Source organism: Odontesthes bonariensis, chromosome 5 (assembly GCF_027942865.1).
Source record: "Odontesthes bonariensis isolate fOdoBon6 chromosome 5, fOdoBon6.hap1, whole genome shotgun sequence".
In the NCBI taxonomy this organism is placed as follows: domain Eukaryota; kingdom Metazoa; phylum Chordata; class Actinopteri; order Atheriniformes; family Atherinopsidae; genus Odontesthes; species Odontesthes bonariensis.
In genome coordinates, this window is record NC_134510.1 from 39,974,033 (window position 1) to 40,001,450 (window position 27,418).

The 27,418-nt window shown below is 44.3% G+C and overlaps 3 protein-coding genes across 7 annotated transcripts in view; 2 read left to right on the forward strand and 1 right to left on the reverse strand.

The window, feature by feature from the left end:
• Positions 1-10,766, forward strand: part of dcst1 (DC-STAMP domain containing 1) — a 64,756-nt gene extending 53,990 nt beyond the window's left edge. Inside the window, exons 15-16 of the mRNA XM_075466534.1 lie at positions 8,737-8,841; positions 10,671-10,766. Of these exons, the coding sequence (XP_075322649.1) occupies positions 8,737-8,841; positions 10,671-10,766 (201 nt within the window). The remainder of the gene's footprint in view (positions 1-8,736; positions 8,842-10,670) is intronic.
• On the reverse strand, positions 5,028-7,424 carry LOC142380918 (tripartite motif-containing protein 16-like). The gene has a single exon (XM_075466862.1). It carries the CDS (start codon positions 7,399-7,401, stop codon positions 5,710-5,712), a length of 1,692 nt encoding a protein of 563 aa, XP_075322977.1. The 5' UTR covers positions 7,402-7,424; the 3' UTR covers positions 5,028-5,709.
• Positions 10,767-17,134: 6,368 nt separating the features above from the next.
• adam15 (ADAM metallopeptidase domain 15) overlaps positions 17,135-27,418 on the forward strand; it is a 49,533-nt gene continuing 39,249 nt past the window's right edge. For all 5 annotated transcript variants that reach the window (XM_075466370.1, XM_075466371.1, XM_075466373.1 and 2 more), the window contains exons 1-2: positions 17,135-17,751; positions 18,762-18,853. In XM_075466370.1, the coding sequence (XP_075322485.1) occupies positions 17,562-17,751; positions 18,762-18,853 (282 nt within the window). In that variant the 5' untranslated portion in view covers positions 17,135-17,561. The remainder of the gene's footprint in view (positions 17,752-18,761; positions 18,854-27,418) is intronic.

Here is a 27,418-nt window from a genome sequence, read left to right on the forward strand (position 1 = left end):
GGTCTCATTCTCACCTGTTTCCTGGTCTCAGTCTCACCTGTTTCCTGGTCTCATTCTCACCTGTTTCCTGGTCTCAGTCTCACCTGTTTCCTGGTCTCAGTCTCACCTGTTTCCTGGTTTCAGTCTCACCTGTTTCCTGGTCTTATTCTCACTTGTTTCCTGGTCTCATTCTCACCTGTTTCCTGGTCTCATTCGCACCTGTTTCCTGGTCTCAGTCTCACCTGTTTCCTGGTCTCATTCTCACCTGTATCCTGGTCTGTCTCACCTGTTTCCTGGTCTCAGTCTCACCTGTTTCCTGGTCTCAGTCTCACCTGTTTCCTGGTCTTATTCTCACCTGTTTCCTGGTCTCATTCTCACCTGTTTCCTGGTCTCATTCTCACCTGTTTCCTGGTCTCATTCGCACCTGTTTCCTGGTCTCAGTCTCACCTGTTTCCTGGTCTCATTCTCACCTGTTTCCTGGTCTCATTCTCACCTGTTTCCTGGTCTCATTCTCACCTGTTTCCTGGTCTCATTCTCACCTGTTTCCTGGTCTCATTCTCACCTGTTTCCTGGTCTCATTCTCACCTGTTTCCTGGTCTTATTCTCACCTGTTTCCTGGTCTCATTCTCACCTGTTTCCTGTTCTCATTCTCACCTGTTTCCTGGTCTTATTCTCACCTGTTTCCTGTTCTCAGTCTCACCTGTTTCCTGGTCTTATTCTCACCTGTTTCCTGGTCTCATTCTCACCTGTTTCCTGGTCTCATTCTCACCTGTTTCCTGGTCTTATTCTCACCTGTTTCCTGGTCTCATTCTCACCTGTTTCCTGGTCTCATTCTCACCTGTTTCCTGGTCTTATTCTCACCTGTTTCCTGGTCTCAGTCTCACCTGTTTCCTGGTCTCATTCTCACCTGTTTCCTGGTCTTATTCTCACCTGTTTCCTGGTCTCATTCTCACCTGTTTCCTGGTCTCATTCGCACCTGTTTCCTGGTCTCATTCTCACCTGTTTCCTGGTCTCATTCTCACCTGTTTCCTGGTCTTATTCTCACCTGTTTCCTGGTCTCAGTCTCACCTGTTTCCTGGTCTCATTCTCACCTGTTTCCTGGTCTTATTCTCACCTGTTTCCTGGTCTTATTCTCACCTGTTTCCTGGTCTCATTCTCACCTGTTTCCTGGTCTTATTCTCACCTGTTTCCTGGTCTCATTCTCACCTGTTTCCTGGTCTCATTCTCACCTGTTTCCTGGTCTCATTCTCACCTGTTTCCTGGTCTCATTCTCACCTGTTTCCTGGTCTCAGTCTCACCTGTTTCCTGGTCTCATTCTCACCTGTTTCCTGGTCTTATTCTCACCTGTTTCCTGGTCTCATTCTCACCTGTTTCCTGGTCTCATTCTCACCTGTTTCCTGGTCTCATTCGCACCTGTTTCCTGGTCTCAGTCTCACCTGTTTCCTGGTCTTATTCTCACCTGTTTCCTGGTCTCAGTCTCACCTGTTTCCTGGTCTCATTCTCACCTGTTTCCTGGTCTTATTCTCACCTGTTTCCTGGTCTTATTCTCACCTGTTTCCTGGTCTCATTCTCACCTGTTTCCTGGTCTTATTCTCACCTGTTTCCTGGTCTCAGTCTCACCTGTTTCCTGGTCTCATTCTCACCTGTTTCCTGGTCTTATTCTCACCTGTTTCCTGGTCTTATTCTCACCTGTTTCCTGGTCTCATTCTCACCTGTTTCCTGGTCTCATTCTCACCTGTTTCCTGGTCTTATTCTCACCTGTTTCCTGTTCTCAGTCTCACATGTTTCCTGGTCTCATTCTCACCTGTTTCCTGGTCTCAGTCTCACCTGTTTCCTGGTCTCAGTCTCACCTGTTTCCTGGTCTCAGTCTCACCTGTTTCCTGGTCTCATTCTCACCTGTTTCCTGGTCTTATTCTCACCTGTTTCCTGGTCTCATTCTCACCTGTTTCCTGGTCTCATTCTCACCTGTTTCCTGGTCTCATTCTCACCTGTTTCCTGGTCTTATTCTCACCTGTTTCCTGGTCTCATTCTCACCTGTTTCCGGGTCTCATTCTCACCTGTTTCCTGGTCTTATTCTCACCTGTTTCCTGGTCTCATTCTCACCTGTTTCCGGGTCTCATTCTCACCTGTTTCCTGTTCTCATTCTCACCTGTTTCCTGGTCTTATTCTCACCTGTTTCCTGGTCTCAGTCTCACCTGTTTCCTGGTCTCATTCTCACCTGTTTCCTGGTCTTATTCTCACCTGTTTCCTGGTCTCATTCTCACCTGTTTCCTGGTCTCATTCTCACCTGTTTCCTGGTCTCATTCTCACCTGTTTCCTGGTCTCATTCTCACCTGTTTCCTGGTCTCATTCTCACCTGTTTCCTGGTCTCATTCTCACCTGTTTCCTGGTCTCATTCTCACCTTTTTCCTGGTCTCATTCTCACCTGTTTCCTGGTCTCATTCGCACCTGTTTCCTGGTCTCAGTCTCACCTGTTTCCTGGTCTCATTCTCACCTGTTTCCTGGTCTCAGTCTCACCTGTTTCCTGGTCTCAGTCTCACCTGTTTCCTGGTTTCAGTCTCACCTGTTTCCTGGTCTTATTTTCACTTGTTTCCTGGTCTCATTCTCACCTGTTTCCTGGTCTCATTCGCACCTGTTTCCTGGTCTCAGTCTCACCTGTTTCCTGGTCTCATTCTCACCTGTATCCTGGTCTCAGTCTCACCTGTTTCCTGGTCTCAGTCTCACCTGTTTCCTGGTCTCAGTCTCACCTGTTTCCTGGTCTTATTCTCACCTGTTTCCTGGTCTCATTCTCACCTGTTTCCTGGTCTCATTCGCACCTGTTTCCTGGTCTCAGTCTCACCTGTTTCCTGGTCTCATTCTCACCTGTTTCCTGGTCTCATTCTCACCTGTTTCCTGGTCTCATTCTCACCTGTTTCCTGGTCTCATTCTCACCTGTTTCCTGGTCTTATTCTCACCTGTTTCCTGGTCTCATTCTCACCTGTTTCCTGGTCTCATTCTCACCTGTTTCCTGGTCTCATTCTCACCTGTTTCCTGGTCTCATTCTCACCTGTTTCCTGGTAATATTCTCACCTGTTTCCTGGTCTCAGTCTCACCTGTTTCCTGGTCTCATTCTCACCTGTTTCCTGGTCTTATTCTCACCTGTTTCCTGGTCTTATTCTCACCTGTTTCCTGGTGTCATTCTCACCTGTTTCCTGGTCTTATTCTCACCTGTTTCCTGGTCTCATTCTCACCTGTTTCCTGGTCTCATTCTCACCTGTTTCCTGGTCTCATTCTCACCTGTTTCCTGTTCTCAGTCTCACCTGTTTCCTGGTCTCAGTCTCACCTGTTTCCTGGTCTCATTCTCACCTGTTTCCTGGTCTTATTCTCACCTGTTTCCTGGTCTTATTCTCACCTGTTTCCTGGTCTCATTCTCACCTGTTTCCTGGTCTTATTCTCACCTGTTTCCTGGTCTCATTCTCACCTGTTTCCTGGTCTCATTCTCACCTGTTTCCTGTTCTCAGTCTCACCTGTTTCCTGGTCTCAGTCTCACCTGTTTCCTGGTCTCATTCTCACCTGTTTCCTGGTCTTATTCTCACCTGTTTCCTGGTCTCATTCGCACCTGTTTCCTGGTCTCAGTCTCACCTGTTTCCTGGTCTTATTCTCACCTGTTTCCTGGTCTCAGTCTCACCTGTTTCCTGGTCTCATTCTCACCTGTGTCCTGGTCTTATTCTTACCTGTTTCCTGGTCTTATTCTCACCTGTTTCCTGGTCTCATTCTCACCTGTTTCCTGGTCTTATTCTCACCTGTTTCCTGGTCTCAGTCTCACCTGTTTCCTGGTCTCATTCTCACCTGTTTCCTGGTCTTATTCTCACCTGTTTCCTGGTCTTATTCTCACCTGTTTCCTGGTCTCATTCTCACCTGTTTCCTGGTCTCATTCTCACCTGTTTCCTGGTCTCATTCTCACCTGTTTCCTGGTCTCAGTCTCACCTGTTTCCTGGTCTCAGTCTCACCTGTTTCCTGGTCTCAGTCTCACCTGTTTCCTGGTCTTATTCTCACCTGTTTCCTGGTCTCATTCGCACCTGTTTCCTGGTCTCAGTCTCACCTGTTTCCTGGTCTTATTCTCACCTGTTTCCTGGTCTCAGTCTCACCTGTTTCCGGGTCTCATTCTCACCTGTTTCCTGGTCTTATTCTCACCTGTTTCCTGGTCTCAGTCTCACCTGTTTCCTGGTCTCATTCTCACCTGTTTCCTGGTCTTATTCTCACCTGTTTCCTGGTCTCATTCTCACCTGTTTCCTGGTCTTATTCTCACCTGTTTCCTGGTCTCATTCTCACCTGTTTCCTGGTCTTATTCTCACCTGTTTCCTGGTCTTATTCTCACCTGTTTCCTGGTCTCATTCGCACCTGTTTCCTGGTCTCAGTCTCACCTGTTTCCTGGTCTTATTCTCACCTGTTTCCTGGTCTCATTCTCACCTGTTTCCTGGTCTCAGTCTCACCTGTTTCCTGGTCTCATTCTCACCTGTTTCCTGGTCTCATTCTCACCTGTTTCCTGGTCTCATTCTCACCTGTTTCCTGGTCTCATTCTCACCTGTTTCCTGGTCTTATTCTCACCTGTTTCCTGGTCTTATTCTCACCTGTTTCCTGGTCTCATTCTCACCTGTTTCCTGGTCTTATTCTCACCTGTTTCCTGGTCTCAGTCTCACCTGTTTCCTGGTCTTATTCTCACCTGTTTCCTGGTCTTATTCTCACCAGTTTCCTGGTCTTATTCTCACCTGTTTCCTGGTCTTATTCTCACCTGTTTCCTGGTCTCATTCTCACATGTTTCCTGGTCTCATTCTCACCTGTTTCCTGGTCTCAGTCTCACCTGTTTCCTGGTCTCATTCTCACCTGTTTCCTGGTCTTATTCTCACCTGTTTCCTGGTTCTCGTCTTGTTTTTATCTGCTGAAGAAAACGTTTCTTCTTTGTTAAAGAAGAAATATCCGAACAACAGAGCTCCCAGAATAATAACCGATCATCTGAAGCATGCAGATCAGATCTAATCAAAGAAATCTGGACTTGTTTCTCTGTGATGAAGCTGTTTTATTGAAGAAAGTCAAAAGGACAAATGTTTCCTGCTCTGAACATGAACTCTATACTTTGTGCTGTTACAGGAAAACTGCCTCAGTTAGACCCTCGTATCAGTTTGACATTTTCTCCATCAGATTCCACAGAAACTCTGAAATGAAGACAAAAGAAAACACTTTGTTCCTTCCTTCAGAGTCGTGTTTGCTGTGGAAATCTTGGCTGGTTCTCACATTAAAGCTGATGGAGGATCTCCTGATTCTGTTTCTGAACACCTCAGAACAGACGTCCTCATCTGTTGGTCGGTTCAGAAAACAGCAACAACATTTGATCTCTGGAACAAATCAAAGTCAGTGTAACTCCAGAATTATTTCCCATTTCCAAAGTGATGAGATCTGAAAAGAGTCTGTGATAAAGGAAGGTCTGCTGACTCCTCTGTTGGGCTCCATGAAGTGGAAGAGAAACAACAACATACAGACACACCGACACCAGGATCCGACTGATGTTTAGAGCTCAGAGAAGTTTAGACTTTCACGTGGAGAAATATTTCTGTGAATCAAACTCCTGATCAGCAGTGATATCCTCCATGGCTGCACAGACACAGGAAACAGCAGCAAATAAACAGCAGAGCAGCAGAGACATCACAGCAACCAGCTGTCAGCAACAAGCTGACTGAATACATTTATTCCACTTTACACAAACTCTGCTGAGGATCCAGGAGGATAAAACATCCTGATCCCAGCACATAGCGGCTGAGTGAATGTGGTCTGGACTCTGTGGAGGAGAGTCATGGTTCCAGAGACGCTGTAGAAGGACAGAATACCTGCTCTGTGATCCAGGTACACTCCGACTTTGGAGGACTGAGGACCTGAGATGGAGGTTTCTATGTTGTTGTACCAAAATTCATACCTGTTTGAGTAATAATATAATGCCCAAGATTTGTCATTAAATCCAAATTCACATTCTCTCCCACTTCCTGCTCTGCTGATGTTCTTGTATGCGACTGCTACATGAACTCCTTCTCCTCTCATCTCCATCTCCCAGTAACAACGTCCAGTCAGACTCTCTCTGCTCAGGACCTGAAACCTGTTAGTGAATCTGTCTGGATGATCAGAATAAGACTGAAGATGTTTCATAACCGTCACTTTTCTGTTCCCCTCTGACAGTAACAGCGGTGTGTTTGCTGTGTTTGGATCTAGTGTGATTTCACATGAATATCTTAAGAATCCAGTTCTGCTCTCTGGTCCTGGTTCTGGTCCTGGTTCTGGTCCTGGCTGTGACAGTAAAACATCCCCTTCAGCGACTCTCAGTGAGATGTTGGCCCATTCCTCTCTCAGGATGTCCTGTAGTTTCTCTCTGAGCTCTGACACAGCTGCTGTCACATCCTCAAAGTGCCTCAGAGGACGGATCTGGATGCTGGATGAGTGTGTAGCCCCCCTGAGTGCTGCCACTGAGGGCCAGCTGTGCAGAAACTGGCTGTGATCCTCTGTGTGTGAGAGCTGCTTCAGCTCAGCATCTTTCCTCTTCAGCTCAGTGATCTCCTGCTCCAGCTTCTCCTGAAGCTCTTTGACTCGACTCCCTTCGGCTTCCTGCTGGGATCTGATCTGCTGCTTCACATCAGAGCTTCTTTTCTGGAGGAGACGGATCAGCTGGCTGAAGATCTTCTGGCTGTGCTCCTCTGTTTTATCAGCAGACCGATGGATGGCCTCCAGCTGCTGCTGAAGCAGCTTCACATCTTTCTCTGCGTCCTGGATTCTCTGCTGGATCTGCTGCTGACTCCCCTCCAGCTCTCTCTGCCTCTCAGTCCTTTCTGCTGCAGCTGACACTGTGTCGTGGCCTTTATGTTCCTCCACAGAGCAGAGATAACAGATGCACTTCTGATCGGTACGGCAGAACATCTTCATCACCTCACCGTGATCAGAGCAGATGTTCTCCTGGAGCTTCTTGGAGGGCTCCACCAGCTTGTGTTTCCTGAATGGAGCTGAATCATAATGAGGCTGAAGGTGTTCCTCACAGTAAGAGGCCAGGCAGAATAAACAGGACTTGGCGGCTTTCAGCTTCCTCCCAGAGCAGACATCACAGGCCACATCTTCAGCTCCAGCATAGCAGTGATCAGCAGGAGCAGCACGGAGTCCAGTCTTCTTCAGCTGCTCCACTAAATCAGCTAACAGGGTGTTTTTCCCCAGGACAGGCCTCGGTATGAAGGTTTCCCTGCACTGAGGGCAGCTGTGGATCCCCTTCTGATCCTCTCCATCCCAGTGGGCTTTAACACAGCTCATGCAGTAGCTGTGTCCACAGGGAATAGCCACCGGATCCTTCAGCAGGTCCAGGCAGATCGAACAGGAGAAGCTTTCTGGGTCCAGCTGAACTCCTTTCTGAGCCATTTCTCCTCTCAGATCAGCGACTCCGTGAGTTTCACTTCCTGAAACCTGAAACCAGTCTGAGCTCTGATCTACAAGTCATGTGTCTGTGCAGAGAACAGAACCGGTCGGTTCACTTCCTGTTGGTTACACCCATCATGAGCTGCAAATCTGAAGGGGAGGGAACCAGGAAACATGTGGGCCGAGCGAGCTGCTGTGTGTGAGATCAGGAAGTGAGTCCAAGCTGATTCACAGCAGACTTCATGGTTAAAACACGGGTCCATTCTGCTTTTAATCCCTTTGGAAATAAGCTTCACTTTTACAGTGAATCATGACGTTAAAGCTCCAGTTCCTCGTCAGCTTCTTTCTTCTAACAACTTTAAATAAAGCAGACGAGCTTCTTTAAGTTTAACTTCTGAACCTCTTCTTCAAATGAAACCGGTCGTTTTTTCTTTCGGTGGTAAAAAAACTGTCTTTAAGGATGCAGAACAAATCCCCGTAAAAGCTGACAATAAATTAAACTGAATGCAGAACACATCGAGCTAAATATCCCTTTTAAACTTAATGTTTCAGTTATTTTGGTCCTTCTGAGCTGCACGAACACCGTAAAATCCAATCCATCTTTTATTCATAAAGCACCTTTAAAACAACTGATGTGAAGCAAAGTCCAGAAGAAATGAATTCAAATAAATAAAACAGGAGTTTAAATAGCTGCCATACAATAAACAGAACAAAAATTAAGATGATGTTAAGTTACAGAGAGTCGAAAGCCAAGAAGAAGAGATGCGTTTTCAGGAGGGATTTTAAAAACCGAAAACCATCATTTATGTCTTTTTTTCTTTAAAGTTCAGGCAGTTAAAATCCATTCAGGCTTTAATGACCCTTTAATTAACCGTCTGACACAACAATCTGACAGTCGTGGAATGAAATGTGTGGAACCAAGCGAGGGCAAATAAGGAGAGAAGAGGGCCAAGAACTGAGCCCTGTGGAACCCCCACAAGAGACGAGCAGAGGATAGAAAATCCTCACTGCTGACAGAGAAGGTATCTGAACCAAACCTTTGAAGATTTCATGCTCCGTCGAGTCTAAAAGCACGAGAATAAGACATAAGAGATCAAACTGAGATGTTTGTTTCTGCTGGTTTTAGCCCAAAGTTGATTTCTGTCTTCTGCAGTGAAACCGACTTTGTTAAAACTCGTTTCTGAGACTTTTGTTCTCCTTTAAAAAGCATGTCTCTACGTTGGATTTTGTTTTAATGCGTCTGTTGTTCACACCGTAGATGCTTTCAGAGTGAATCTGTCCTGCGTCTGTTAAAATACTGTAGAATAATGTAAAATCCTGCGTCTGTTTTTCTGTCAGAGGGAGAAGAAGCGAGTCTTGTTCCTCTACAACCTGCAGCTCCACACACGCATCTCCTCCGCTGACAGGAAACGCATCATCAGCCGAGGACGGCGGAGCAGGACGGTGAGCGACTCTTTGAGTTTCTGCCATTTCTCTTACGTTCTCATTTGAGTCGAGGGGTCAGTTCCCAGCCGAACTTTGATAGAAATAACTTAAAAACACTCAGGAAGCTGTTCGTGTGACAGGAAACACATTTAACTTTATTTTAACTCGTTGGTCAGCTGCTGCTGACTCATCGGTACAGTGGAAACCGCTTATAGTGGTCACGGATGTAGTAATCAACCGCTTATATAGATCAAAAGGCTTGGGACGAAATCATTTCTATACAAATGCTGTTTAAATAATTCGTTTATAGTAATCAAGAAATCTGCTTATAATGTTCATTTTGGGCCATTTTATGAATGTAAACATGTGAAAAAATAATTTTAAAACTACGTGTAGCTATTTTATTTTTTACTCCCTTGATTCCTTTCTGGATGTCTGCTTCTGCCTCGCTAGCTAACGTAACGAGTTGACACCGGGCAGCAAGCGCGCGAATCATGGCTGGAAAAAGGAAGTAATTTTCTCTGAATGAAAATCTAGTCTCCTCAAGGCGTATGACAAATTACCAAAAACGAGCCAACGAAATGCTGCGGCGAAGCTTGGCATTCCTCAGGTGCTTTTCCCGGGCGCCGTCGTTTTCTTTTTCCGTCATTAGCATTCATGACGGTCTCTCGTTGCTTAATTAGACTACACAAGGTAGCCTGAGGAACGCCAAGCTTCGCCGCAGCATCTCGGCTTGGTGCCCGGTGTCAACCCGTTACCTTAGCTAGCGAGGCAGAAGCAGACGTCCAGAAAGGAATCAAGAGAGTAAAAAATAAAATGGCAAAAAAAATAAAATAATACAAATCCGGTTTTAGTAATCAACCGCTTATAGTGTTCAAATGGGCTCTGGACCAACGTGATCACTATAAGCGGTTTCCACTGTATCACAAAAAAGTTAAATATTTCACTTTGATATCTAAAAGACAGTCATGGTGCCATGATTTTAACCATCTAAACCTCTTAAAAACTATGGAATGCATGTGTTTTTGAACAAGGTTTTTATTTTTATAAGTGTGTCCAAGGTCCGGTTTATTCATGCCACACATCTGATAACTGAAGGCTCTGCCTCCCAAACTGGCAGCTGGTCCCACAGAGAGGGGCCTGATAACTGAAGGCTCTGCCTCCCAAACTGGCAGCTGGTTCCACAGAGAGGGGCCTGATAACTGAAGGCTCTGCCTCCCAAACTGGCAGCTGGTTCCACAGAGAGGGGCCTGATAACTGAAGGCTCTGCCTCCCAAACTGGCAGCTGGTTCCACAGAGAGGGGCCTGATAACTGAAGGCTCTGCCTCCCAAACTGGCAGCTGGTTCCACAGAGAGGGGCCTGATAACTGAAGGCTCTGCCTCCCAAACTGGCAGCTGGTTCCACAGAGAGGGGCCTGATAACTGAAGGCTCTGCCTCCCAAACTGGCAGCTGGTTCCACAGAGAGGGGCCTGATAACTGAAGGCTCTGCCTCCCAAACTGGCAGCTGGTTCCACAGAGAGGGGCCTGATAACTGAAGGCTCTGCCTCCCAAACTGGCAGCTGGTCCCACAGAGAGGGGCCTGATAACTGAAGGCTCTGCCTCCCAAACTGGCAGCTGGTTCCACAGAGAGGGGCCTGATAACTGAAGGCTCTGCCTCCCAAACTGGCAGCTGGTTCCACAGAGAGGGGCCTGATAACTGAAGGCAGTAACACACCAGCCTGGTGGTTAAAGGCAGTTTAACTGTTTGCTTCTCCTTTAGCTTGTCAGTAAATCCTCTCTGGTGGATCTGTTTGCATTTTAAAGTGTTTCTAACATCACGTGGCTTCTTCCCGCCGCCCGTCTGCAGGTGTTCCAGCTTCTGAGCAGGTGGGCGCGTCGTCTTTTCCTACATCACAGACGGGAAGCGTCGGCCACAGAGGAGACGCGCTACGCCTGCAGTTAGAGACCTCCGGCTCCTCATCCACAGTGAAGTCCTCCTGACTCTGATTCACGTCTTCAACAATCCTGTGGTCCAATCAGGTCTGCCCGTGCATGAGTCACTGTGACTTTCAGCCTCTTCGAGCTGTCATTTACCACTAAAGAAACTCCAGACGTCTCCAGACCCTCTGAGAGAGTTGGTGCTCATAGGAAACCACAGTGAGGCCGTCAGATACCCAAGAATGAATCATTTCAGGTAATAAAAATAAGTATTCAAACCTTTTTTGATGTTAGTGAGAGTGTGAATTCTATTCCATCATTTTTCCACCAAAATAAGGTTTCAAATGTGTTTATTTTACAATCAGAAAATGTCCTACAATGTACTAAAAACTTAAGTTAGCTGGTTTGAACCTTTTATTTTACTCCTTTAAAAGGTTTTTTTTTTTTAATGTCCTGACGAGTTTCTCCCAAATTACCAAAAAACTTCTGCAAAAATATTATATAAATATTATATAAAGGAAATAATTTATTCCACTTCAAACAGCTCAGTCTTTTAAATCTACAGATGGATTATTAATGATATTTCAGGGATTTTAATCCTTTTAAAGGCCGATATCCTTACACAGCTCCACTGTTCTTTATATATATATATAAAAAAGATAATTAATTTAAGGCTAATTTAAGGAAATAAATTCAGAAATCTGACCAAAGGTTCAGGTTCTCCATCAAGGATGGGTCGGGGCTCACCGCTTTGGGCCAAACTCCATCAGAGAATCATCAAGAAGTTCAGTCTAAATTAAAACAAATAGAGTTATTTATAGTTTCTATTTACAGTTATTTTCCATCTTAGCTTTTCAGTTCTATCATTTTTATGTCTAAAACAATCTGTCAAACTCACAGAATTGTTCAAGATTTACCCGTAAACATCTTGTGTGTGTCATACCCAAATACTATAGAATACTATCAAATACTGTAAAATACTATAGAATACTAAAGAATACTGTCAAATACTGTAAAATACTGGAAAATACTATAGAATACTGTCAAATACTGTAGAATACTATAGAATACTGTAAAATACTGTAAAATACTATAGAATACTGTCAAATACTGTAGAATACTATAGAATACTGTAAAATACTATAGAATACTATAGAATACCATCAAATACTGTAAAATACTATAGAATACTATAGAATACTGTCAAATACTGTAGAATACTATCAACAGGTGGACAGGAGAAGGAGTACAGGGACCTTGTGGAGGCCTTTACTGACTGGAGCAAAAAGAACTGTTTGCTCCTGAACACCACCAAAACCAAAGAGCTGGTGGTGGACTTCAGGAGATCTAAAACCCCATACCAGTCAGTCTGCATTGATGGAGGGGAGATAGAGACTGTTCAGACCTGCAAATACCTGGGGGGGGTGCTGGATAATAAACTGGAGTGGTCTGCCAACATAGAATCAGTGTACAGGAGGGGCCAGAGCCGTCTCTTCTTCCTGAGACGCTCAGGTCCTTCAGTGTCTGCAGTGATATGATGTGCATGTTGTATCACCCTGTCATTGAGCGTGCACTGTTCTATGCTGCTGTCTGCTGGGGGAGTTGCACTACAGACAGAAACTGTAGGCGCCTGGACAAACTGGTGAAAAAGGCTGGTTCTGTTGTAGGCAGAAGGCTGGACCCTCTCAGTGCTGTGGTGGAGCAGCGGATGAGGAGGAAGTTAGATTCTGTTCTGGAGAATAATAAACATCCACAGCATCCTGACAGGACAGAGGAGCAGCTGCAGTGAGAGGCTGCAGGACTGAGAGGTTCAGAAGGTCCTTTGTTCCCACAGCCAGAAGGCTTTATAACAGTGACTGCTGAGTTCTTCTCAAATTGATTGATTGATTTTTATTTATTTGTTTATTTTGCCATTTAGTCATTTATTATTATTTAGTTAGTAGTAGAATTTTTAATGTTGTTAATTCAATCATTGTAAATATTTTAAAAAAAAAATTGAGCTACTTGACGAATTTGAATTTCCCCCATTGGGATAAATAAAGTATTTTTCTATTCTATTCTATTCTATTCTATTCTAAATACTGTAGAATACTATCAAATACTGTAAAATACTATAAAATACTGTAGAATACTATAAAATACTATCAAATACTGTAAAATACTGTAGAATACTATAAAATACTATCAAATACTGTAAAATACTGTAGAATACTATAAAATAATGTAAAATACTGTAAAATACTGAAAAATACTATAAAATAATGTAAAATACTGTAGAATACTATTAGAATACTGTAGAATACTATAAAATACTGTAAAATACTATAGAATGCTGCAGAATACTGTAAAATATGAGCTAATAGTTGTCCTGGTCAGTGAGGTAAACCTCTGATTTACTCGCTGTCAGTAACTCTGCGAACAGCTTTCTCTGGATTTGAGTTGAGTTTTTGTTCTGGAGTCCCAGAAAGACAGAAGGTTTACAGAATCTGCAGGAAAAACCGTTCTGGAAGCTTCTCCAACCAGCAGGTTACCTGCTGACAGGTGAGGGTGTCAGGATCGAGTATAACAGCAGCATCCACCAAAGGTTCAGCCTCTCCAACAAGGATGGGTCGGGGCTCACCGCTTTGGGCCAAACTCTATCAGAGAATCATCAAGAAGTTCAGCAAATGTTTCTCAGGAAGAGATCAGGAAAAAAATCAGGAAAAGAGCAGGAAAAGGGCCATCAGGGTCCATGGCAGGGAGGGCTTCATCTGTGTGAAGGTGCCCCTGAGGCAGAGCTGGATGTTGGAGCTCTGGAGAGACAGATGCTGCCATCCAGGTGACGTCTTTTCAGCCAACTGAGACCTGGGATTCAGCAGCAATGGAGCCAGATTCCTCTGAAAAACTGCAACAATCAGGCTGTGTTCCAAACCGCCTACTACTCCCACTACTCCTACTAACTTTAACTTTTTTTTAAGTTCCCGGATGCATACTAGATTCTCTGAAATGTTGGGTATGCATCATGAGGTTACTACTCATACTCAAACTACCCAAGATGCAACGTAACGTGACGTCGCCGATCGTCATTTCCTGTCAAAACGGCAGTTTCAAGCTAGCTACAACGAGGGTAGGTTCACTTCCTGTTTTCAAAACAAAAGCACCAATTGTATGGTAATGGCTTTCCCTATGATAAAAGGCAACGGGTATTTTATTTTGTGAAAATAACCGGAAGTGCGTTGCTCACTGCGGCTAGCTTTAGTAGCGCCGAATTCGTGGGAACAAAACTGTAAACAGCCGGTATTTTGTCAGGTTTTCAACACGTTGGGGATCTAAACGACTACTTTCTCACCTGAAAATGTTTCAAATGTTGCTAAAGTTTACAGAGTTTAGAGCTTAAGGGAAATCAGCTTCAGGCCGGCTGATTTCGGCTCGGGCAGGAGCAAAATGCATTGTGGGTAAACGCTCTGCATACTGTCTGATCGATGAGCATGTAGTATGCAGTATATAGTATGCAGTATGGAGTATATAGTATGTGGTTTCGAACACAGCCTCCGTTCCCAAAGCGTTAAGAAGGGTCTTTAAAGGACGCTGATGGAGCAGGACTCTGGATCAGCTTTTACTGAATGCTGATGCTGCAGATTCTGCATCTGCTTCTGTTTCCTGAACAGTGAAGCTGCTCAGAGAAGATGCTGAAATTAGACTTATAATCTCCTAAAGATGCCAAATAATGAGATATATTTATCTATTTAAAGCAGAACTGATGTGGGGACATTATGCTGTGCAGATATTAGATAAATTATACCCCTGACAGAGTAGGACAGGCTGCCACTTTCACTTCAAACCAACATGTTGGACACGAGAAATCTGTCTGAAAGCCAGTGAGCTGTTTGGTCCTCAGATCTTCAGAACAACCTATTTTTATATCCCTGTAAGGTGGAGTTCAGGGCTAAAAGCACACCAGAAAATCTCAAATGGATTCAAGATCACCTAAATACCCGAGAAAACAGACTTTGTGTTGATGGCAGCACACGTGTTGGTTCGGTTTTTTCTCTTCAGCGGTTTGTACCCTCAGCTCAGCTCAGAGTGTGAAACCCAGCCGCTAATGAAGGAACAATTGAGCCACCGGCTTACCTGGGCAGAGCCGAGGGAACGCAAACTCTGTGTGATCACATGATCCGATTAGCCTGCGTATGTACAGATGAGTTACGTAACCAGCTGATCCTCTGCAGCCGCACGTGCACGCTCGCTTCATTCTGCAGCGAGGCCTTTGAACTGCCCCCGACCTCGCTGACCGCTGATACTCCTGAAAGTGCTGATTATTGTGCTGTCAGCCCGCCGTGCGCATCACAGCAGCAGCAAATCAGCTGTGAGGAATTCACTCTCTCTCACACACACACACACACACACACACACACACACACACCTTAAGCTGCTGTGATCTGTAATCCTGCCCCGACTTTACTCACTCCAGAAACCCTATTTTCATTCAGAAACGCACCCGATCAGCAGAAAAATGCTGAATAAAACGGCTCCACAACTTTCCTGAAGAAGCAAACATTTCAAACAAACTTCCACCAGCAGATGAGTTTATAGGTGTGATATTCAGATTCTACAAGAAGACTTAATCTGTGGCTCAGCACGGCTGTGGAAACCCAGAAAAATGTCTCTGGAACTCTCTACCAGTCACTTAACAGATATTACAAACTTTAAAAAGCAGCTAAAACAGCTATACACCCTCGCCTTCTACTAGTTTTATAAATTCTACTATTATTGTTATTATTATTACTATTTATAAATTACATTTATTGTTTCTCTATTTTATTGGTAAATTAATTTTTCTATTTTTAGTACTTTATCTGTAATTTACATCTATTTCCTCCTCACTCTACACCCCCCCCCCCCCCCCCCCCCCCCGAGTAACATGTTCTATTGTACTCTATTTTGTTATTTTTGTAGTTATTTTATTTTATTTACTTATTTACTTTGTATCTTATTTGTAAAGCACTTTGAGCTATATTTTGTGTATGAAAGGTGTTATATAAATAAATAATTATTATTATTAATCACTGTTGGATTTTAAAGGGATTCAGCAGAACCAGAACCAGATGAACTCTGGTCAGCGCGGACAGGAGGGGGTTAAATCCCCTACATCTCCATCTTTTATTCTTCTTCTGGGACATTTTGAGGCAGAACCACAGATTTTTTTTTTTTAGCTATAAATCCTGATTAAAGGTTCGTCTTCTCCTGTGTGTGACGTACCAGCTCAGACACCGTTTGTCAAGTTCTTCACGTATGAATCTCGCATCCTGCTGCTTTTTTCAAAGTAAAATGAACCCACGTTTTCTCAGGAGATGAGCCGTGACGAATCAGGATGAGTTTTCGTCTGAGAAATATTTTTCCAGTGACTTTCAATGAATCGTAAAGGTGACATATTGTATAAAAACTCCTTCTTCCTGTTCCTGGGAGCATAATTAGAGTGTCTGAGGTCACCAGCAGCTGTAGAACGTAGTTCCTCATTTAACGAGCCATTCTTCTTGACTTGTTGACGCAGCGTAACTCGTAGTATTGCATGTGTACCGTTAATTACTGCGTTTAAACACTTTGGATATATTAACCTCATTAAACAGTTGTACTGGGAGACCTACATCTTCATCAGAAACATGCCGATAATGTAACGTTAGCGCACCAAAAGTTTTTTTTTTTTTTTTTACTACGCCATCTTAATTTGTCTGCAAGTAGGTTTTACTCTGCTGATATTGGATCAAACCCAGATTAGAAAATCACTACATACTTAAAATATTCTGTGAATAAAATCAGTTTCGCTTTGACTTCGGTCTGAGATTGGTTCATAATAACACAAAAATCATCTCAGAGTCCTAGTTAAATTAACTCGTTGATTAAAAGCCCTCCCCGTGCTAAATGAATAAATGGAAAATATACAAAATAAATATAAAGATAAAGTATTATCTGAAACCTTTTTTTATTTCAATCATATGCACATTATTTAAATATAAATACTGTGCAGTGAATAAGGAGAACGTAAAGATAGATAGATAGATAGATAAATACTTTATTCATCCCAATTTGGGAAATTGTTTTGTTGCAGCAGCATACAGTAAAATATATGAAAACAATTAAAGTAAAAACAAGCAAATAGAATAGAATCAAATAAAAATAAAAAGTGAATAAACATTCGCTATGTACAAATCTACAGAATGAAGATTTTTTTTTCAATGTAATATATTACATTGTTATGTAATATATTGTGTTATGATAAGTTATTTCTTAATGAGATGTCATTTTAGGCACCAATGTATTTCCATACTACAGTCGAGCGACCCCCTCGGTCAGCTTCAGCCTTGAATTTTATTTTGAAGGCTCGGTCGGAGCACTTCCGGTCTCCGGTCAGTTTGACTTAGCGGGATGACGTCTCTCTGTTTGCTGCTGGTATAAACACGGGTGGTCCGGTGCCCTCCGCTTATGAGCCGCTTCCAGCGCCCTAAGTACGGACTAACCGACCGAACTCTCCGGTGTCCCAGCGGGCAGAAACCGGCCCGGTTCCCCCGGTGCTAACGGCAGCTTTTGGTGGAAGGAGCAGTTTTCCGCGGAGCTACGTAGACAGCGTACCGGGCGGGTTGCCCGCTACGTTAATAGCAACGATTAACGGTCAACCGTCCCGACACGCTGGTTTATGTCCGCGGGTCTTACCGGGGGAAACGGGCGCCATGGAGTTCCGGTGTAGCCTGCCCCGGTGCTCCGACACAGTGAGGTAACCGGAGCGGGAATTGCCTCACACACAGACAGCAGCAACCTGTTGCCGGTTGCCGGTGACGCAGTGAGGATGAGCGGCGCCGCCGGGCTGCCGGTGCTGCTGCCGGTGCTGCTGCTGCTCAGCGGCCGGGCTGCCTTCACCGTCTGCAGGTCCCTGAACGGAGGGGTTCTGACCCGGGACGGAGGGGTTCTGACCCGGGACGGAGGGGATCTGACCCGGGACGGACAGGCGGACGGTGCCGACAGAGCGACGGAGACAGGTAACAGTCACCGGAGCCGTTAAAGTGCTGCTAACGATGAGCTGAACGCCTCAAAGTTTCACTCTGAAATTAGTTCAAGACGCTTTTTTCCCTCCTAGTTCAGATTTTTAACTTAATTAAGAATTAATTTACAACAACCAGGAGCTCTTTTCATTCAAATGGATGATAGAAAATAAAAATATACTCAAATATATAAATCAGGATTTGTATTTGCAATTATTCAACTTATTTTTTTTTAATAAACTTCATATAAACCTTTCAGCAGATGATTAAAAATGATGTTTAAAATGTCTCAGATGCAGCAGGACTGTTTGATCATTGTTATTAGGCAGAAAATGTTCACGTAAAAGTTTATTTCTTTGTTATTTTTAGCAACAAAATTCACAACATACTTAATATTTAGTCAGATGCTGCAGTGTTGATTGTGAAAAGAGCAGGAAAAGGTGGTCAGCCTGTAAAATGTGGATTAGTTACCTGTTTTTACACCTTAATGATTCTCAAACCCTCTAAAAAAGCTGATTAAATTCTTTATCCTTTATCCCCTGAGGGCCACAGAGTATTCAGAACCGATCTATTAAGTCTCACAGCTTCGGTAATATCGCTCCAGCTCTGGCTTTTACTTCCATGAGGCACAGAATGGGTGCATGAGCTCTGTAATGTGGTTTATAGTGGGGCCGGAGGCTGGGAAAGGTGCAGCGGGGAGATTATTCTTTCTTTAACCTTTTAACTGGAGCTTTATGTTTATTGTGTTAACAGCAGGATAAATTTGTGGCTAAAAGCTAGTTCAAAATGTACATTTTTCTCTTGTAAATAGTTGCTATTGCCAAAGTATTCCTGATGGGATTACTCGATTGATTGACGGAGTAATCAATTACCTAAATGATCAGTCGCTGCTGCCCTAATCGATAAAGTCCAGTCCTAAAAAACAGAAACCATGCGGCTAAATAAAAGTTCATCCTTCTCCCAGTTCTCCCAGTAAGAATGAGCTGCTCACTGGTCTGTGTCCTCAGGTGTGGACAGACGGCGGCGGCCCTTCCTGGAGGAAACCCGCCCCTTCATCCTGGTGGACGGACGGAGGCGGAGCCTCGCTGAAGCTTTGCAGGTCAGCGCTGCGTCTGGCTGGTTTTACTGGGTCCGGGGGGTTTTCTCTTACTGGTTCTGTGTGGTGTTTTCCTGCTCTGATGGATAGGAAAAGTCTGCACACCCCTGTTAAAAGGCCAGGGTTCTAAACTTTACTTTGCACCCAGAGAGAAGTGTGAGCTCCCTGAAACTGAGACTTTGTTCGAGCACCTTTTGGTTTTATCACAGCACATCTGGACTGTAAATACATTTTCCTTCTTGTAGAAGCTCTCCAGATGTGGCGTCTCTGGTCCACAGCCCTCTTTAGGTCACCCCGCAGGTTTTCTCCAGGATTCAGGTCCGGTCCGAAACTTTCAGCTTTCCTCTTCTGAAGCCGTTCTATCTTTTGTCGGTTTGGGCGGATGCTCGAGCTCATTGTCGTGTTGAAAGGTTGAAACTGCTGTTTGGAAGAGCTCATAATTCCCTCCAGCGTGACTCAAACCCCAGTTCCAGCTGGAGAAAAACAACCCCAGAGCACCATGCTGCCAACACCGTGCCTCGCCGTGGGTTTGACGAGGCGTTGTTGTTGGGCCAAACATGGGCGTCGCACCCGTGGGGGATGGGGGGGTTTCGACACCCCCACTTTTACAGCAAGATGATTTCACCCCCCCACATTTTCCAAAGGTAAACCCGTTTGCCCCATGGATGTATTATATTAACGGTTTGCCCACCCTCATAGTGCACCAACATACAATGTGTTTTAAAGACTCTGTACCCTCTTTAGAATAATTCCATCCAGATTTGAGCAGTCTAACTAATGTAGTTTCCATACAGGATCTAGTTTAAGGTGATCAAAATGCAAAAAAAGCAGTAAAATGGCCCTGTTCTGCATTTTCACAAATCAGAAAAAAGTTTCACAAATCCCAAACAAGGTTTTAATGAATCTATAGCCTCTTTAGAATAATTCCATCCAGATTTGAGCAGTCTAACAGTTATAGTTTCCATACAGGATCTAGTTTAGGGCGATCAAAATGCAAAAATGCAGTGAAATGGCCCTTTATGCCCATCCATTTAATTCGCGAATCGGATGCCAACTTCAGCGTCGTGTCTCTGGGCTTGATGTGGCTCCCCTGGAACATTTAAAATCACTGCTCCGCCCCTGGGGCCAAACGTACCTTTTGGAATCGTGGCTAAAAAGCTCACCTGGTCTCACCTTCTCCCAAATGCTTCCAGGAGACTTGATGTGTATTTTATTTGGAAACTGTAGCCGGATGGTTTTATCTTGGTCAGAAAGCGCCTCCATCTGGTCACCCCGTCCCACAGTGCAGACATACGGAGGAACGGGGAGATTCTTGGCCCATATTTCCCCACTTTTCAACCCTCTGGAGTCCAGAGACACGCCGGCGCGTCCATATCACCTGAGCTGAGTCTCCGCTTCAGCTCCCGTTGAAGGTGCAGAAACTATCAACCAAATTGTGCCAAAAAGCCCGACTGACGTTCAATAATTACGCCAGGCTGTTTCCGTTTTTCGTTGCATTTGGAGCATGAAGAAACGGTAAAAACAGGCTGGTTTTTTTTTTTGTTGTTTTCACAGTATAAAATCTAACTTTTTCCTACTCAGATTTACAGTTTTTTTGTGTGGGTTTTAGGTCCAATGTTTCAATACAGTTTGTCAAAATGAAAAAATAAGATGTTGAGCTGAAAGAAATGGCACCAAACGAGGCAAAGTTTTTAGTTTTTAAACAGTTTTTAAGGTGAAATGTAAAGGTAAAATCAAAAACAGCCAATTATAACCCCAGAGGGTTATAAGTTGACTGTGTTCCAGATGTTTTTGTACCTTTCTCCTGACTGATACCTCTCAGCAGTGATGCCTTCTGCTGTAGCAGGTAACCGAGTAACGTCAGGAGGATCCAACCAGGACAGCTGGACTTTATTTATGGTTAATTGGCCAAAAGATGCTCCAACAGAGCCTCAGTTTAAGGGTGTTCACACTTATTAACCAGCTTATTGTAGGTTTTTCACATTTCATATTTCCCCCCGAACAGATTTGTTTGTTTCCAGTTGACTTGTGGAGGTTAAAGGTCACATTAAAGGTTAGGAACGATTTATTTCAGTCTCATTTTTAACGTCACAAAGACCTGGCATTTAACAGGGGTGTGTAGACTTTTCACATCCACCGTAGCTTCCTGTCTCTGCACTGGTGCTGCATTTGTTCCTGATGTTTCCCTGATGTTGTACTGGTCGGCGAGTGGAGGGATACTGGTTCTACTGGTTCTACTGGTTCGTTATGCTGGGATTTTACTGGTGTTTGTTGGCTCTTGAGCTCAGTCTGGTTTCCAGCTGGATGTGTGGGATGGGTGGGACTCGCGCTCATTCCCGTGCACGCACTTCCCTTCCACAACTGAGAAAACAAAAGCAGGTTAAAATTCCCCAGCTGTTACCGTGGTTACCTGAAGGGAATATTTTGGGGCGTGTTGACGCTGACACGAAGGCCGACTGCCGGTCTGTGGGTCCTGGCTCTGTCACGGATCAATAAACTCATCATTTCTGTGTAAAAACCAGAGTTCTGTGGGAATCATTGGGTTTGATTCTGAAAGGGAAAGTCACTCAGTCACAGTTTTATGGCTCCAACGAAAAACTGAACTTGTGTTGAATCGTTTCTTTGTTGTTTTAAAGAAAAAAGTTCTGCTAAAGATGCTGCAGATCTGCACATAAAAGGTGAAACGAAGCGGCCGTGAGGCGGATCTCTGAATCCGTCTGAACAAACACGATCCATCAGAACCTTTTATGTGGTTCTGGAATAAAAACGGGAATAAAAACCTTATTTATAACCACTGGGACAATGTTTGTCTCGTGTTGGATGTGGATGAATCCACTCATATCTATCTGAGCCATCATTTTCTTTGGCTGCAGCTTCTTCTCTTTCCTACGGCGTCCCACAGGGTTCAGTTCTGGGGCCTTTATTGTTCCTGTTATATCTGCTCCCTCTTTAAGGACATATCCTCCCACTATGCAGATGACACTCAGCTGTATTTCTCTTTAAGATCTTTCTCAGCTGCTCAGACTCTGTTAAAAGTTGGATATCTGACAGCTTTCTCCAGTTTAATGCAGAGGAAACAGAGTCTGAGCCCCACAGATCTGTGCCTCAGCTCATGGAGACTCTGGCTCCTTCTGCTTCTTCTGATCAATCTTCTATCGGGAACTTTGGGCGAACTTTCCTCTCAGCTTTCACTTTGGATGCTCGTGTCAAATCTCTGCTTCTCTTGTTTGTACCTCTTCAGAAATATTTCCCAGCTCAGTCCCATCGTGTCCCGCTCTGAGCTGGAAGCTGTTCTTCCTGCTTTTATTCCAGCAGCTCTGGATTGTTGGCATTCTTTGTGAAACTCTGGAACGTCTGCAGGTTGTTCAGAACTCTGCTGCTGGGCTTCTGACTGAGTCCTCTGAGTCCTCACATGTCCCACCGTCAACCTCAGAGTCCACCTTAAGATCCTGGTTTGGACCTTTAGAGCTCTGCAGGGACCCAGAGAATGTTTCATCCATACGTCCCAGCAGGTCCTGAGGTCATGTGATCGGGGCCTGAGGTCATGTGATCAGGCCCTGAGGTCATGTGATCGGGTCCTGAGGTCATGTGATCGGGTCCTGAGGTCATGTGATCGGGTCCTGAGGTCATGTGATCGGGCCCTGAGGTCATGTGATCAGATCCCTGAGGTCATGTGATCAGGTCCCTGAGGTCATAAAAACTCGTCTTTTTAAACCTTCTTCAGGTTAACTTTTGGTTGGAGCAGCAACAATCAGCTGATTATTTTTGCTGTTTAGCTCTGTTACTTTATTAGTCACAAATAAGACCAAAATTCAAAGTTTTATCTTTTTAAACCGAATGTTTCGGACCTTTAGTTGGACTCCTGGAAACCATAAGAGACTTCAATCATAATTTTTGTCTATTTTGGTGACAAATCAAATAATCTGTGGGTTAATTATATTAATTATAAAAAGCCTGGTCAGCAGATCTGATAGATTACAGAAGATGAGGAGGAGGATCGTGCTCCAGGTTTTCTCTGAGCTCTGCAGGTCCCTGTGGGGTGAAGTTGGACCGAAGCCTTCAGGAACTTATTTTAGCTTCATCTCAGAGAGCGATGACGGACATATTTGGAGCTCCGGGTGAATTCTCCTGCCAGGCGTCTCGGCTTCCTCCCGATCCGCTGCCGACTGTTTGAGAGCTGCTGCGGAGGAAGGAAGCCGGAGCGTGGAGCGCTTCACCGGCAGCTTCCTGCAGGAACGCTGAGATCTGAGCACAGGACGGGCGCTTCCTCTGCAGCTGACAGAAGCTCTGAGCTCATTTCCTGCAGAAACCCCCACCTCCCCTCTGACTCCACCCGGCCGGGAGGAAACGGGGGCTCCAGGAGGAGAAAGTGGGCGCTTGATGAAGGGTGCGGTCCTCCACAAACCCGTCAGAACCCCACCTCAGTTTGGCTGAGCTCTAATGATGTTATCACCTAATTAATAACGTCTGATCAGCTGGTTTTCCGTGATGCGTTGGCCGGTTCTCGTCCCGGTTTGATGACTCGGTGATCTGTGAGTCAGCCCGGTCAACATTAACTGACTAAAACAAGTTAAGTTCTTAAATCTGGAGACGTTCCCACCTCAAACGTGTTTTATTCAGCAGCAGAAGTGGAACCCGTCGCCTTTTCTCACGCATGAACCACGTCTGTAGTTTCGCCTCCTCGGCCGGTGTCGATGCTTCTTATGTTGGGTGGGTGTGAGTGGGCGGGGCATAGCAGAGGAGGCGGAGTCAACTGATTCAAAATCAGACGTCAGACACCCTGATGTCTGCTGCCAGGAACAGAAAGAAGGGATTTTTACTAGGGCTGGGCAAAGATTAACATGTTTAATCTAATTAATCTCATGATTTCCCTGATTAATCACGATTAATCACATTTGTACGCAGAATCCAAAAGTAGTGTATAGCTTTTAGAATTTAGCTTTATTTTAAATGTGCTGCCATATGAATGAAAGTGCCATAACATTTGTTGTGCAAACACACTTTTAACATCAGCATCTTTCTGTAGTTTTTATGTAGAAGCCTCGCTCCACTGTCTGTTTCCTTGAATGACTTGCTGCTATCAGTTGTGTGTTTTGCCTTTAAGTGATATTTTAGACTGGAACTACTACGCTGAGAAGACAATTCAACTTGGCAGTGTTTACAGATGACTTTGGTTCTGTCGACTCCGCCGTCTGGAAGAACTTTAACATGAAAATGGCCGAGTAAAAGTTCCGTACCCTTCTCCATGTTTGGTGGATCCGCCGATTACTTTCTTTTCCTGTTCCACAGCAGACAGCAGCAGACTTTTACAAAATAAAAGCCTGTCAGCAACAGACTTTTACAAAATAAAAGCCTGTGAGCAACAGACTTTTACAAAATAAAAGCCTGTGAGCAACAGACTTTTACTAAATAAAAGCCTGTGAGCGACAGACTTTTACAGAATAAAAGCCTGTGAGCAACAGACTTTTACTAAATAAAAGCCTGTGAGCAGCAGACTTTTACTAAATAAAAGCCTGTGAGCAGCAGACTTTTACTAAATAAAAGCCTGTGAGCAACAGACTTTTACAGAATAAAAGCCTGTGAGCAACAGACTTTTACTAAATAAAAGCCTGTGAGCAGCAGACTTTTACTAAATAAAAGCCTGTGAGCAGCAGACTTTTACTAAATAAAAGCCTGTGAGCAACAGACTTTTACAAAATAAAAGCCTGTGAGTAACAGACTTTTACAGAATAAAAGCCTGTGAGCAACAGACTTTTACTAAATAAAAGCCTGTGAGCAACAGACTTTTACAAAATAAAAGCGTGTGAGCAACAGACTTTTACAAAATAAAAGCCTGTGAGCAACAGACTTTTACAGAATAAAAGCCTGTGAGCAGCAGACTTTTACAAAATAAAAGCCTGTGAGCAACAGACTTTTACAGAATAAAAGCCTTTGAGCAACAGACTTTTACAGAATAAAAGCCTGTGAGCAACAGACTTTTACAAAATAAAAGCCTGTGAGCAACAGACTTTTACAGAATAAAAGCCTTTGAGCAACAGACTTTTACAAAATAAAAGCCTGTGAGCGACAGACTTTTACAGAATAAAAGCCTGTGAGCAACAGACTTTTACTAAATAAAAGCCTGTGAGCAACAGACTTTTACTAAATAAAAGCCTGTGAGCAGCAGACTTTTACTAAATAAAAGCCTGTGAGCAACAGACTTTTACAAAATAAAAGCCTGTGAGTAACAGACTTTTACAAAATAAAAGCCTGTGAGTAACAGACTTAGTTAACAGACTTAGTAACAGACTTACTTATTCAGATGACTCAGAGTCATCTGAATATTTCTGTAGATGACAGGAGTCTGACTTGTACTGGGAGTCTGAAGTGTACAGAGTGAAAAGGAATGGTGAGAGTACAGTCCCCTGTGGTGCTCCTGTGCTGCTGATCACCTGGTTAGACACACAGTTCTTCAGTCTGACAAACTGTGGTCTGTTTGTCAGGTAGTCATTAATCCAGGTGATTGTTGAGGCCTCCACCTGAGTCTTCTGGAGTTTCAGACGAAGCAGATCAGGCTGGATTGTGTTAAATGCACTGGAGAAATCAAAGAACATGATCCTCACAGTGCTGCCTGCTTTATCCAGATGACAGTGGGTTTGTTGAAGCAGGTGTATGATAGCGTCTTCAACTCCAACTCCATGGCGATAAGCAAACTGCAGGGGGTCCTGATATGTGCTGGTTTGCTTACACAGGTGGGTCAACAGGAGTCTCTCCGGGACCTTCATGATGTGAGATGTCAGGGCAACAGGTCTGTAATCATTGATGTCTGAGGGGTGAGTTTTCTTTGGTACCGGAACCAGACAGGATGTCTTCCACAACAGTGGTACCTTCTCTTGGGTCAAGCTAAGGTTGAAAAGGTGTTGCAGAATCCCACAGAGCTGCTCTGCACAGGCCTTCAGGACTCGGGGGCTGACACCATCTGGACCTGCAGCCTTGTTCCGGTTCAGTCTCTCCAACTGCCTCTTCACCTGACTTCTAGAAACAGAAAAGTGGGAGGGGGAGGCAAAGGGGACAGCAGCATCTCCTGATTGGATTGAAGACAAACTAGTGGAAGCAGAAGAATCCATGACTGAGGTGGAGGTGGAGATGTTACAGGAAAGCTGTGGGTCAGAGGAGGGTGGGATGTCTCTTTGGCTGGGAACAGGAGGGGAGGATGGTGAGCTTGTTCCTGAACTGAACCTGTTGAAGAATGTGTTCAGCTCATTTGCTCTGTCCAGACTTCCATCCATCCGATCCTCCCTCTGCTTGAGGCCTGTGATCTTCTTCATTCCTGACCACACATCTCTGATATTGTTCCTCTGCAGTTTACTCTCAAGCTTCTTTCTATACACCTCCTTGCTCTCTCTGATCTTGACTTTGAGCTGCTTCTGTATACTCCTCAGTAACTCCCTGTCTCGCTCCCTAAAGGCTCTTTTTTTCTTGTTCAGTAGTTCCTTTAGCTCACTGGTGATCCAGGGTTTGTTATTAGGGAAGCATCTCACTGTTCTGGTGGGGATGGTGTTGTCCACACAGAAGTTTATATAGTCAGTCACACACTCAGTCATGGCATTAATGTCCTCTCCATGTGGCTTACAAAGAGAAATCCAATTGGTTGCATCAAAACAACCCTGTAAGGCTTCTTCAGCTTCATGTGACCACTTTCTAACAGTCCTTTTTGTGACAGGTAGTCTCTGGACAAGGGGTTTATATGCTGAACAGAGAAAAACAAGGTTGTGATCTGATTTACCCAGGGGAGGTCTTGATTTGGAAATGTATGAATCCTTGACATTTGTGTAAAACAAATCCAATGTCTTGTTTTCTCTGGTAGAGCAGCTGACAAACTGTTGAAAAGTTGGCAGTGTAGCAGAGAGTGAGGCATGATTAAAATCACCAGATATTGCCACAAAAGAATTGGGGTGTTGCGTCTGTATCTTAGCAACAACGGAACTGATGACATCACATGCAGTGTCGGCAACAGCTGATGGTGGAATGTAAACAGCCACCAAAACAACACTGGTGAACTCTCTTGGCAAATAATATGGACGAAAACTTACTGCCAATAGTTCAATGTCAGGACTGTAGAGACGACTCTTCACAGTAACATGTCCTGGGTGACACCACCTGTTGTTGACAAGCACTGCCAATCCACCCCCTTTCCTTTTCCTGCTACTCTTTAAATCTCGATCTGCTCGTACAGTCAGGAAGCCCGGCAGAGAGACGCTGGAGTCGGGTATATGATCCTGTAGCCATGTCTCAGTAAAACACATAATGCTACATTCCCGATATTCTTGCTGAGTCCTTATCAAGGCTAAAAGTTCATCCAACTTGTTAGCTAACGATCTTACATTTCCCATGATGCAGGATGGCAGAGATGGTTTGAACTTATTCTTTCTTTCTCTCCTCTTTGCTCCTGCTCTGCATCCACGACGCCTCCTTTTCAATTCCAGTGGGATTTCTGGCTTCAGTTGTCGAATTATTTCTGCTTTTCCAATGTTAATCAGCTGCTCCCTGTTGTAAACCACCTTGTTGCTATGGTGATGCATCATGACA

Bases quoted from the DNA above. Each gene is read 5' to 3' on its own strand.
- LOC142380918 (XM_075466862.1), bottom strand. From the start codon at position 7,401: ATGGCTCAGAAAGGAGTTCAGCTGGACCCAGAAAGCTTCTCCTGTTCG.